The sequence below is a fragment of the Hetaerina americana genome, unplaced genomic scaffold (genome assembly GCF_022747635.1).
Source record: "Hetaerina americana unplaced genomic scaffold, ioHetAmer1.1.p SCAF_10, whole genome shotgun sequence".
In the NCBI taxonomy this organism is placed as follows: Eukaryota; Metazoa; Arthropoda; class Insecta; order Odonata; family Calopterygidae; genus Hetaerina; species Hetaerina americana.
In genome coordinates this window covers 34,637,437-34,651,037 of record NW_027286070.1, presented here as the reverse complement: position 1 = coordinate 34,651,037, position 13,601 = coordinate 34,637,437, and the positions used below count along the sequence as shown (strand labels likewise).

The 13,601-nt window shown below is 34.5% G+C and overlaps 1 protein-coding gene across 8 annotated transcripts in view; it reads left to right on the top strand.

The window, feature by feature from the left end:
* The window catches only part of kst (spectrin beta chain, non-erythrocytic 5 kst), a 218,465-nt gene that overhangs the window by 109,294 nt on the left and 95,570 nt on the right, over positions 1 to 13,601 (top strand). For all 8 annotated transcript variants that reach the window (XM_071598510.1, XM_071598512.1, XM_071598511.1 and 5 more), the window contains exons 9-16: positions 490 to 715; positions 1,239 to 1,370; positions 1,702 to 1,923; positions 2,911 to 3,119; positions 3,895 to 4,072; positions 10,700 to 10,900; positions 11,631 to 11,843; positions 12,838 to 13,068. In XM_071598510.1, coding sequence (XP_071454611.1) covers positions 490 to 715; positions 1,239 to 1,370; positions 1,702 to 1,923; positions 2,911 to 3,119; positions 3,895 to 4,072; positions 10,700 to 10,900; positions 11,631 to 11,843; positions 12,838 to 13,068 — 1,612 coding nt within the window. The remainder of the gene's footprint in view (positions 1 to 489; positions 716 to 1,238; positions 1,371 to 1,701; positions 1,924 to 2,910; positions 3,120 to 3,894; positions 4,073 to 10,699; positions 10,901 to 11,630; positions 11,844 to 12,837; positions 13,069 to 13,601) is intronic.

Sequence of the window (13,601 nt, the reverse complement as noted above, 5' to 3'; positions counted from 1 at the left end):
TGCTGTTTATTTAATTACAACTGATGCATTAATTGAAATGATATTAAACATCATAAACTCAATTGCCACAGCTGGCATTGCCTTTATTTTCTTATGATATCATTTTGCAGTTTAGTATTTAAATCAATTAATGAGATATCCACTCATATGTCAATGGCTACATTTTGTTTCATTTTTCGGGAATGTCTTACCATATTTTATTTAATGGAATGTTTAAGAGTGTACTGCAAATATTTTTTGCACCCAACATTATTTTATTATGCATTAAATGTGCATCTTACCAATCCCTTGTGTGTACATGCTTTTTGAAGAATATTTATGTGCTTGATTACAGGAGGCAATCAAATACTTTCAGGACCATTTTTGAATATATTTGTTACTTATAAAATGTTGGTGTCATCTAAAAGTGAAGATTTTGATTTTTCCTGGTTTAGATTGCTTAACTACTCATACTTTTCATTAAATACTTCTACATTATTATACTCGCAGGTACCGAGAGAGGAGTGAAATAGAGGCATTATATTTTCATATAAATACACATTTGAAGTCATTGCATCAACCACAGTTTGTACCAATGGATGGGCAATTAGTGCATGATATTGAGAGGGCATGGGAAGCTTTAGAAAGGGCAGAGCATGCTCGGGAAGTAGCTCTACGCCAGGAGTTGTTGCGTCAAGAAAGGCTGGAACAATTGGCTTTTAAATTCAGAAGAAAGGTATGTAGTAGTTGCGCTTTCAAACACAAGCGAATGTTAAATCTATAGTGATTCACAATAAATAAATTCTTGCAGCATATTCATCTATTAGGTAGTTTTTAAGTGAAAATTTAAGCTCTAATACAAAACTGTATGCGTAAGTATGTATTAAAGGAAAAAAATGAGTCCTTTTATTAACTGTATTCCAATTAATTAAATCTCCTATGTTGAATACCATTGTAAATACTGTTGTCCTTGTATATCTTTTTGCCTGGCTAGCACTTTTTCTTAAAATTTCACTACTCATGAAATGGCTCTCATTTAAAGTAATTTATGATTTTTAAATTTAATAATTTTTAATATTAGGTAGACAAGATTGTTATTTTATTGTATTGACTGATTGAAACTCTAGTAAGAGTTAATGAATTAGGTTTTTTATACCTACAGTAAAATAATGAATCATTGGGTTCTATGTATGTGAAAATTTTCCTTCAATATTTTATGCAAACATGGGTATATGTTTTTGTGTGTTTATTTCCAACAGAGTGTCCTAAGAGAAAGCTTTTTGAAGGATATGACTCAAGTGCTGTGTGATCCTGAATATGGAAGCAATCTTGCGCAGTTGGAAGCCACAATGTCTAAGCATGAAGCCATGAGTGCTGAAATATTGGCTCGTGTAAGTCTGAAATAATTTCTTTTATTGCATGAACTGGTGAATATATTTTTTTTTATTGCCATGCTTAAAGCTAAGTGTGGTTTATTTTGTGCAAGTATTAAACAGACCAACATTTAATGGTAATGAGATTAAAATGCTTTGTAATGCCTAATTCCACTGTTAAAAAGATAGGAAGATTTTTTCATTTCCTTATAGAACAAAAAATTAATTATCTTGTAAATTGTTCTATTGTTGAGATGATTTTTAAGAATTTTTTGCATAAATTCTAAATTTGCATTTAGGTAATTTTATAAATTAATTGGAATATTTTTTATTGCCTTTTTTACAATAGGAGGATAGATTCCATGATCTAACCAGTATGGCACAAGAATTAGCTCGAGAGAACTATCATGGAAAGGATAAAGTTATTGCCAAAGAGAGGGAAATATTGGCCCGTTGGGATGAGCTCTTGGTTCTGCTGGGAAATCATCGTACTAGTCTAACAACTGCATGTGGTCTTATGGCCTTGTTGCGTGAAATTGACACAGTACTTGCCACAATCAAAGAAATGGAGGTTTGTATGTGTTCTTCTAAACATTTTTTAGTACTGGATATTCCAGAATGAAATATTTCTATGCATGCATATTATGAGAGATATGATAAAATATGGTTGCATGAAAGAAATTCAGATGAGAGAAGTAATATTATTTTTAATTGCAATACAATGAAACTCACTTTTATGTCTCCAAAATATCCCTTAATAGCAGTTTACCCTTAATATTACGTTCTAATGGCATAAGAATTTTTATATCGCTAAAGTATTATTTTTTCTTATAACTCTTGCTTATGAAATTTTATATTTCCCAATTGTTGAAAAGAAATGCAGAGGAAAATGTTGGGTGTTCATTGTTCATGACAACCAATGAAATATTTCAATCATAAATAAAGTTAAAAATACCATGCTAATGAAATTTTGTGTGCCTGCTAAAAATGATAATGAACCATCATTTGCATTTTGTTTGCCCAAATTAAAACTGTATGTAATAATTTCATTTCTCTATGCATTTTGACGTAGCCCACAGCCTATTTTGATTGAATAGTATCTGGCCACAATTCTAACCGTGAGAAAGCTGTAAAAAATTACCACATTATCATATGCCTATTTCACGGTAGATCTAACTTTAATGGATAAGCATATTGTGCATATTGTTGCAATTGATTTTTTCTTCCGATAATCCATCTCATAAAGACCCTGAAATATACGTAAAGGGGACTTATTCTTCCGAAAAAAGATCCTCCCCTACACCTTGATAAAATACCAGGCATAGGCTATTATTGTGCTTTGATGTCACTTTATGAGACATCTTGATTCAATTTCTGCATTGGTTATGCATTCCCTTGTCATGTTACACTATACAATTTTTGCATCATTACTTTATACTCATTGAAGAGCAAAGACTAGTTTTACTATAGTTCATTTTTGAGTTGACCTCAGGTAAGGCTCTCATTAAAAATAGCTCTTTAATATGCAGATGAAAAACCGGCTTTCTCTTTTTCTCAGGTTGAGTTTCAATCTGTTGATGTTGGTGGACATCTTCTTGGAGTGGAAGACCTTTTGCAGAAGCATAGTTTAACAGAGCTTCAGGCAACAGCTGCGGGTGAAACACAGAGTCGATTACAACGGCAAGGGCAGGCATTTTTAGCTCAAGGTCACAAGGAGGCACCATTGTTACAGACACACCTTGAGAGGCTAGCTGCAGCCTATAAAAGGTAAAAATACCATCTATTTATTTTGGCTCTTAAATTATTTATCTTAGATAACATTAGTTAGAAGTTAGTTAATCATTCCACAGAATTTCTTCTACTCTACCTAATTTCTGAATAATGGTCAAGTTTCTCAGTTATTCTGAAAATGTATACAATTGTGCAAATTGATGCCTAAAACAGAAAAACCATGAGAGCTTGTGAATATTAAAATTTGGATTTGATATTTTGTTGGTGTTACAATACAAGTATATTTTGATTCCAGGCAAAGATTCTATGCCAAGTGTGGTCATAGTTTTATCATAGTATCCATTTGTAATTTATAACTCTTTCTTTATCCCAGGTTGCATATGTCGGTAATTTTTCATTTAAAATTAAAGAAAGTGAAAAAAATAATTGCAAGTTGATTTATGTTAAATTATAAAATTGTATTTATATATACCAGATTTTTACTGGATTTGAATTTGGAGTGGGGTCATTAAGTTAAATATGCAATCATCTATATTAGCTTTTTATTTTTTTCAAATTCCCAAGTATGAAGTCAAGAATTGAAGTCTCATCTTTCTTTCCCTAAACTTCACATTGTCATATTGAAACAATAATTGGCTGAGTTTGGCTGGGACAAAATTGTTCATGAATGATGTTAATTATTTTTTCGCATTATTTCTTATTCGAATGGTATGCTTTGTTGAAAAATACTACTTCTGTGCTTTAAACATCCCTAAATATTAACTTGCTAAGTTTTCATCAAGTCCAATTCAAAGAAAAAATTTAAATACAGGTTATTGGAGCAAAGCAAAGCACGTCGAGCCAGGTTGGAGGATGCACGTAACTTCTTTCAATTTGCCCAAGACCAGGAGGAAGAAGAAGCCTGGGTAATAGAAAGGCAGCGTGTTTGTAAGGCAGGGATTTCAGCAAAGGATCTTCGTGCAGTTCTTAGTTTACAGCAAAAGCATAAGGTAATGTCGATTGATGTAATTTTCAATGTCACTGACACCAAGCAATTGGCTATCTGTAGCTCAGAGTATTTGTTTAATTACTGCATGAAGCATGAACATAACATAACCTGATTTTACTTTTCTTGGCTGATAGGTTTGGAATTATCAGGAATGTTAGATAAATTAAAAGTCAATTAGTTATATAAGCACACCTGTAACCTAATCCTTGGCATTTAAAAATTGCTGTGAAAAATGTTATAAAATCATGATGTGTATTGTAAAGGAGCTTTGGGGTGGTATCTTATAGGTGAATGACTTATAGAAAGTCACAATAATGCTTATTTATCATTAGATAGTAAGATAGTGTAAAATATATCTAAAGTATGAAAAACAATGCGTAGAATAGATGTAGTTTTATATATTTTGCTTGAAAATGAAGCTACTAATGCCTTCTCAACAAAATTGACCGAGGAAAGATGCTTGGTTGATTGCCAAATATAAGGTTAGATTTTGAATGATGAAATATTGGTGCTATATGCAGGAGTTGCTATTATATTCTATTGTTTCAGGCTTCACTTCGTGGAAGTAATTAATATCCATTATTAAAATAGAAAGAAAGACTCGTACTTTTCCACAGATTTTATTATACGGTACAACGCGTTTCACCGACTTGCGGCATCATCAGGTACAAATTTGAAAAACAGACAGAGCAAGCATATATACCCTCAGGACAGAGTGGGGGCGGGGAGGGTTGGAAGGATTTGAGGGGGGTGGGGGCTCGCAGGTGCGTTGATGGATTGTTTTGACCATTTCCAGGCTAATTTCTCGGAGAGGAGTGGGGAGGGGTATGGGAATAATTGGTCATTACAAAGTGTCGTGTTGGGGTTCACCAAGTGCCTTCTAATCTCTAATTGCTCGAGAGCGTCCATTTTTAATCCTTTTGGGAGTGTGTGTAATATCTCTGGGACAAAGTCACTGCTGTGGTTGAATTCTAGTAAATGCTTGGCGAAGAGAGAGTTTTTATTCTGATTTTTGTGACACCTAGCGTGTTCCTTGACTCGTAACTTGATATTCCTGCCGGTCTGACCGACATAAACGCTGTTGCAATCCTCGCATTTCAGTTTATAAATGCCTGATTTGAGAAGGCTATCCTGGGTGTCTTTTCCAATCGCTAGAAGTTTGGAGAGGGTTATGGGTGGGTAGAAGGCTGCTTTGAGTGAGGTGGGTAGGCAGTTGGAAATCCTATATGAAAGATCTCCCAGAAACTGGATCGAGCACCACTTAAAATCTTTAGATACTGAGGGCTGAGATACGAAAATGCTTTTTATGGCCATTGCTTTTTGTTTTTTCCGTAGTAATGTGTCAACTAGTTTGGGGTTGAAACCATTGTTGGTAGCTATATTAGTGATGTTCACGAGTTCAATTTTGAAGTTTTTGGGGGAAAGGGGGATGTGTAGGAGGCGGTGGATCATGGAGTGGAGGGCTGCGTGTTTGTGAGAAAAGCGGTGTGCGGAATCATTAGAAATTATATGGTCTGTATATGTGGGTTTCCTATAAATTGCAAATTCGTGTCTATTATCCCTAATTGTGATTGTCTAGTCAAGGAAGTTGATGGTGCCGTTGACGTCTTTTTCCATGGAGAAGGAGATATTCCGATGAAGAGTGTTTAGGAAATTAAGGAAGGAGTCTAACTGTCGGTTGGTTCCGGTCCATAGGCATAGTATATCGTCCACGTAACGAAACCAATAGCCCACGTTTTTGTTATGCTGATTGTCAGCATTAAAAAGATGTTCTTCTACAGAATTGAGGAAGACTTCGGCTAGGAAGGGGGACAGTGGGGAACCCATAGCTAACCCATCCGTTTGGCTGTAAAGGGTGTGGTTGAAACTAAAATAATTCTGGTTAACTGTCATTTTGATGAGGGGGACCAATTCGTCTGAGATATTTTGGGCAATGGTGGAATCCTTGAGTAGTTCTTCCACCCTAAGCAAAGTTTCCGATATTGGTACGCAAGTAAATAAATTGCTAATGTCGAAGGAGACTAGCCTCGCTTTTTCCGGGACATCAATATCTTTCAATTTTCGGGCTAGCTCTATAGAGTTTTTAACTCCATATTTAGGTTTAAAACCTGTGAGATCTCGGAGCAATACGTCTAATTTTCGTGCCAGAAGGTGTGAAGGGGCGGACACAGCTGAGATGACAGGCCGAATAGGTATGGCTTTTTTGTGTAATTTGGGTAGTCCGTACAACCTGGGGGCGGAGGGGTTCATTTGGATTAAACTAAATTTTTCCCTAGCATTTAAAAACTTACACTTGGACACTGCACGTTTCACTTCACTTTGGAAACTCGCGGTTGGGTCTTTGGATAACGGAGTAATAGGATTGTTGTTGATGAACTCAAGGCACTTTTCCACATACACTCGTTTATCCAACACTACGACACTAGATCCCTTGTCAGCTTTCTGGATGATGAGGTCTTCCTTGCCAATAGTCTTCCTCAGGCGTCGGAGGGTGGACGTATGTTGCTGAAGGCTGGAAAAGCGGGTCGTTGTTGGCACTGCTTCCTTCAATGAGGACATGATGATTTCAGCAACTTGGTGTTTGGTAGCCAGAGATTGGTTCCGAAGGGCAACCTCGCAATCTGCGGCTAGATTTTTAATGTCGGCTTCGGAAACTTTCTTAGAGGGAGCAAACTTCAACCCTTTCTTTAAGATATTACTCTCCTCCTCAGTGAACGTATGGTGACTAAGGTTGACAACTCTTGCAGCCGGAACAAATTTCGATACTGTGCGGGGACTGTTTTCTTTAGTAGTGCACTGGTAATTTTGAGGTGGACTATTAATAAGGTTACTCAGTTTTTTCAACCCCAAACTAGTTGACACATTACTACGGAAAAAACAAAAAGCAATGGCCATAAAAAGCATTTTCGTATCTCAGCCCGCAGTATCTAAAGATTTTAAGTGGTGCTCGATCCAGTTTCTGGGAGATCTTTCATATAGGATTTCCAACTGCCTACCCACCTCACTCAAAGCAGCCTTCTACCCACCCATAACCCTCTCCAAACTTCTAGCGATTGGAAAAGACACCCAGGATAGCCTTCTCAAATCAGGCATTTATAAACTGAAATGCGAGGATTGCAACAGCGTTTATGTCGGTCAGACCGGCAGGAATATCAAGTTACGAGTCAAGGAACACGCTAGGTGTCACAAAAATCAGAATAAAAACTCTCTCTTCGCCAAGCATTTACTAGAATTCAACCACAGCAGTGACTTTGTCCCAGAGATATTACACACACTCCCAAAAGGATTAAAAATGGACGCTCTCGAGCAATTAGAGATTAGAAGGCACTTGGTGAACCCCAACACGACACTTTGTAATGACCAATTATTCCCATACCCCTCCCCACTCCTCTCCGAGAAATTAGCCTGGAAATGGTCAAAACAATCCATCAACGCACCTGCAAGCCCCCACCCCCCTCAAATCCTTCCAACCCTCCCCGCCCCCACTCTGTCCTGAGGGTATATATGCTTGCTCTGTCTGTTTTTCAAATTTGTACCTGATGATGCCGCAAGTCGGTGAAACGCGTTGTACCGTATAATAAAATCTGTGGAAAAGTACGAGTCTTTCTTTCTATTTTAATACAGGAGTTGCTAGTTTAATGAATAATGTGAAGTCTGTGTATTTTAGTCTCGGATCTAAGCCAAGTGTATTAACTTATGTCTATTTCTTTTTTTATAATTATTATATTGGATAACAAAAACTCAGCCCATGAGAGGTATTACTTACAGGATTAATTTTGATGATTTGACATAAAAATACCATTTGTTGTCTCAGGCGTAACTTTGTGGAATTTGCATAACATATTGAAATGTAATGAAATAATTGACTTTGTAATTCCACACACTTTATTTAAAAACACACGACCCAGGTTTCGACGTTGAACGTCATCATCAGGTCTGATGATGACGTTCAACGTCGAAACCTGGGTCGTGTGTTTTTAAATAAAGTGTGTGGAATTACAAAGTCAATTATTTCATTACATTTCAATAAAAATACCAGTTATTTCAAGTACACAACCAATCTGCATTACCCAGAAAGGGGATCTCCTCAAGATTGACAAAGCTATTCTGATAATGCACAGTTACACATTGAAATGAAAATTTTATGTATTGAAAAATGTATTTACGTATTTACATTTTTATACTTGTCTCTTAGTTTTGATATTTATCCAGAAGACTTCCATATTTAGCAAAACATAGGTCCCTACAATTATACAATCCTCTTGTCTTTTACTTCAATTGTCAAGTTTGAATTTTGGAAAAAATTGATTCCTATAATGGGGTTTAATTTCTATTACAGATATCATCCTGTTCAAACTCAAATGATTGTTAGAAGCAAAAAATGAGAATTTCAGTTCTTTCCAAGCTGAGCCATTTCTTCATCTAAATTGTTTGAATAGATAAGCTATTAAATCTAATTTATAAATTGCTGAATGTTTTCAAAATTTTTATTCTGCTTGAAAACTCACATATTAAATAAAACCTAACCTTTTCCCAAAATTTAATGGTAAAATTGATTTTTAAAATTTAAAATTGAATCTAGATTCATAGTTCTCATGTGATTTTAAAATTCCATTAAAAGTTGCCACATTATTAAGCGATCAGGGAAATTGTTTTACCCAATGTTGTGCTCTGCTTCTGTTTACATTGTATCTTCCAACCAACCATTAATTGGCTTCACTTGATACTGGTTCAATTTTTTGTATCAGTTTCAAGGTTTGCATTGTAACTCCTACTGTGTCTGCAGGTGTTTGCATTTTACCCATAATTTATTCAGGACTAATCATTTGCACTTCAGCAATTGCAGTTAGCAACAATAAAAAAAATGTGATTTACTTTTGGTAATTGCTATGTATTCAGTACTGTTGTCATTTAAGATTTTGCAACCATTGTGAGTTCCTTCATCAGGAATAATAATATGTTCCTTTATTCATAAGTTGCTTATAAAGAAATCAATGGGCTATTCCCCTAGGCCTTTTTTTGCATTCCATTGCCCCTTTATAAACCCTCCTGGCATGTGTGATCTGGGAGTGTTTACATTTCTAGATGCCTCTAATGGGCCTTGTTTGTGAAAGAGCTTCTTGCATGTGGTTCTAAGTGTAATGCTGTTCTAAATAGGTTACAGTAAAACTGTTATTTTGAAAATATTATAAATGCCATATCCCTCAGTTAATCATGTTGATTTGTAAAAATCATTGTTGTGCTAGTCCTTCCATTTATTGGCAACAAGAAGTATCAGATCCCTTCCACTATACAGAATTACTTATCAGCCTGTTACCTGTTTATAGGTACTGTAATGCATCTTTTACTTGAACTGAACTAAGTCATTCAGTGCAAAAAAATACATTCCAAAATATTCCATACATGGTTTCTTGGAGACTGATTTTGGTATGTTGAAGATAGTATTCATTCAATGAAGGGTGGCCACTCAGTCAGGAAAATCTGAAAGAAATATTTGATTTCTTTTAAAATTTAGGAAAAATGGAGAAAAAATGAAGTTGATATGATGTAGAAATCAGGGATTCCTGTTGATAATGGTTTTCTTTTTAGTTGTGGGATCTGCTCATATTTTTCAATGGTCAATTTGGTGATATCAGTGGAATGTAAAGTAATTGGGCTATAAAAAAATCAAACAAATTTGAAGCAATAAGAAGAAAAACTTTTAAAAAAGGATGCCATATTTGTTGGGAAAATTGACACTGAAAATGTGTATAATTATTACATTCATAGTAGAGCCCTCCATTTGAATGATATTTTCTGTTTTTTTATTTTTTGTGTGTTTAAATGGCTTCCATAAGAATATAGACCTATTTTTAAGGTTTCAGAAGGAAGTTATCTTACTTAAGTAATAAGCCTACTTTGAAGCTGTAGCATAAAATTGTCACTCATTTATATTAATTTATTTCTTTTGCATGACTACTGGCTGTATCATCTTACTGCTAGTCAAAATACCAGGTAGTTTAAATTGGAATATCAGTGTTCAGTGTTGATGTAAACAATTTATCACTTCTAAATACTTCTGTATTGGTCATAATGTGTGTTCATGTGTTGTCTAAACCTTCATTATTATACCTCTCCAACTTGATACATCTGCATGCTAACTCATTTGTTAAATTCTTGTCCTTGTATCGTGTAAGCTTGGTATTTTTTGTTTACCCATTATCTTTTGGTTCAAAGTTGGCAGTTATTTCCAAAGTTATATAGGCCTGTCCTATTACCGCTTGGAATTTCATTCTATTCAAGAAAAGTAAGCAATTTAAAAACCTTTGATGTGACTTCAAATTTTAAATAGACCCAATTCCAAAAAAAACACCGTTAATTGATGATTTTTGACCTCTTCATTAGGTATCATGGTAATAAATTTTCATATTTGCTTACTTATTTATCCCCCCTTTTAAAACTATTTTGTTTAAACAAAAATAAATCACACTAAAAAATTCTTTGTTTCACATGTTATTTCTGAAAGAATGGTTGTTTCCTGTAAATTTTTAATTAAAGTATAAAAAGCTATAGGTTAGCTTCATCAAATAATTTTTACTTCACACACAGTAGCTATTCCCTTTATATATCCTTATTTTTCTTCTTTAAGGCTCTGCTAGATGAAATGAAATCTCGGAGACAAAAATGTGAGCGAGTTTGTGAATCTGGCCAGCAGTTAATAAAGGAAGGACATCCTAGATCGGCTGAAATTGGTGCTCGAATTGATAGCTTGCGAGCTCATTGGAAAAGATTGGAGGAATTAGCTTTGTTAAGGAAAAAGCAGTTGGAGGATGCAGCCGAAGCATATCAGGTGAGTTCATCCTGTTTTTACTATTAAATTCCTCTTTTCTGTAAAAAATATGTGAAGACAGGTAATGGCAACCCTTATCTGAAGAGTGGAGAAGTCTGATTTTGAACCTCATTAGTGATGGGGAAGGTGCTCAGTATTTTTTGAGTTTCATAGATATTCATGTATGGAGATTTGTTATGGGCGCTTGTATAATTAATTCTTTCTTTAGAAGGGTCGAGTCAGTGACTAATGATTCTCCAAAAATAATATTCTTTCAGCTTTGTGGTGCACAAAATTCTTTTTTGTAGTAGAAACAAGAAAAGTGGATATATTCTGAATATATCAATTGCAAGTACCTCAAGTTTAATGTTTCAATGATTTAATCCCATATTTTCCATCTTTATAATGTATTGAATAATGTACTGAGTAGTAAATTCATGAATTTTGTTAACAGTTTTATGGTTGATTTAGTTCACCTTAAATCTCTTACCTGCTGATATTCACTTATGTGGCTTAAATTTTGCATATGATGTCTGAATTTGTTGACTAGTTCTCAGCATTGAGATGATAACCATAATCTTTATTTATACTTTTTGCATTCCACAATTTAATGCAGTATACTAATTAAAAATTATTTTTAATTTCTGAAGATAAAGTTTCCTATTTCATTCCATTGTCACATTGTTTTGGTAAATATTTTAAGGCACCTAAATAGTTTAACAGTGTAATACATATACTCTTTCTTTTTAAGTTTTATACAGATGCCAATGAAGCTGAATCCTGGTTGAGAGAGAAAACAGCCTTGGTTGGAAGTAATGATTGTGGTGAGGATGAGCCTAGTGCTCAGGCTCTACTTCAGCGACACAGAGACCTGCAGGGGGAGATAGTTGCATATTCAGGTGATATCAATTCTCTCAATACCCAGGCTGAACGTTTGATCAAAGCAGGGATATCTAGATTGGAGGTAAGTTTATATCAATGCTTTTAGTGGATGAATCATTTTAGTTTATTGAAATGTTCCAATTGTAGTAAATTCAAGTATGATACATTTCAAATTTGTTAAAATTGCGGCAGTAAAGTTTTGTTTCTGATTGAGGAAGAATTTTTTTACTATTGCAGATTTTTTGTGCCAATGTCAATGCTTAAATTTCACAATTTTTGAATTTGCATTACTTGCAGTTAATGTGAGAAATTAACATTGCACTTTGGATTTTGGGCATGATATATGTATTAAAACTCAGAATATGACAGCTTAATAGTAGTTCTGAAGTGGAGCGTTAAACATATCAAATAGACATTTGCAAAGTTGAATTTGTAATAGCGCATTGTGTGACAAATATTCTGGAGGAAGATAAAAATAATGTTGGGATTAATAATAAAATACTTAATGGTACCAGTAGACTTGGAAAAAATGATATTATAAAAATTTACATACATAAATTTAAAGATAAGATTGTGGATACACAAGGCAACTTGTATTTAAGCAAAATTTTTGTGGATGACCCATTTGGTTAGTTTTTCAATGAATAAAATAACTTGTACCACATATGAAATAGGTACCTCAAGCAAAGTAATACTTAATAATGTGCAACTTTATTGCAAAAATGGGGTATACATGTATATGTAATTTGGATATGAAAATAAAATGATTTGCATCATAAATCATGAAATAACCAAAAATTATTTGAAGAAATCAATTTTTTAGAGAAGTTTAAAAAAAACCTGGTAGTTAGTGAAATAACTTCATATTATCTGGACAGTATTTTGACATCACCTATGAAAGGACTTGTAAATAAAGATAATTTGAAACATTTAACAAATGAATGGATGTAACTCAGCTAAATATTAACTTGATGTTGCTGCATAACATTCTCTGTTAACCTGATAAAAACTCTTTTAATAGTTTCTTGCTGTATTAGCATTACAAATTTAAAAGTAATATGCAAATATCTTTACAGCTATCAGCAGAACAGGAATTTTCCTCAGAAATGGAGGACCTGGGCATGGCAAATGGTGGAGCAGGTGATGAAGGGTGGACTCAGGAAGTGAGATTGGTGCCTCAAGAATATTGGGATGAGGAAGAAGTAGAGAGGACCGAGACCAGAACAGTCACCGAGGAACGACTTGTCCCACAAGTCAAGTCACTCTATGCATTCAGTGGCCAGGGCATGGTGATGGCAAAGGGAGAGGCAAGTTTTCTATATTTTAGCATAGTTCCTCATAACTCAAAACTATGATCAAATGTCCAAGGATTGTTAAAATCCATTGAATCTCAACCTGAATCACCATCTAAATGGGGAGAAACTGTAATGACTTGAGTGTCAATTGCTGTTACTTTTATTAATTTTGGTTTACCAAAATGCAAAACTTTCACTGTACAAAAATCTTTTGCATAGGCTGAGATTTGGACTTGGGTCATATATTTCTGGATGAGTGCTTTAGACTGTTAAACTACCAAGGTATCCTCATACCAGTAGATTTTCTAAGGGCTTAGGAAGAAAAAGAAAGTTCAAACAAAGTTACAATGCATGGAATGTCAAGAAGAAATTGCAGCCATCTGAATTGTACCTTGGTCTATGATGTTGTAGCCAACATTTTGACATGCAGGCATTAATATAGATGTTGAAAAACTATGAGTAAAGTCTCTGCAATAAATTTAGCTCAGTCATCTGCTGGTGTGAACCCTAAATTTGAGAATTTCATGGTGGAAAAAATGTTTGAT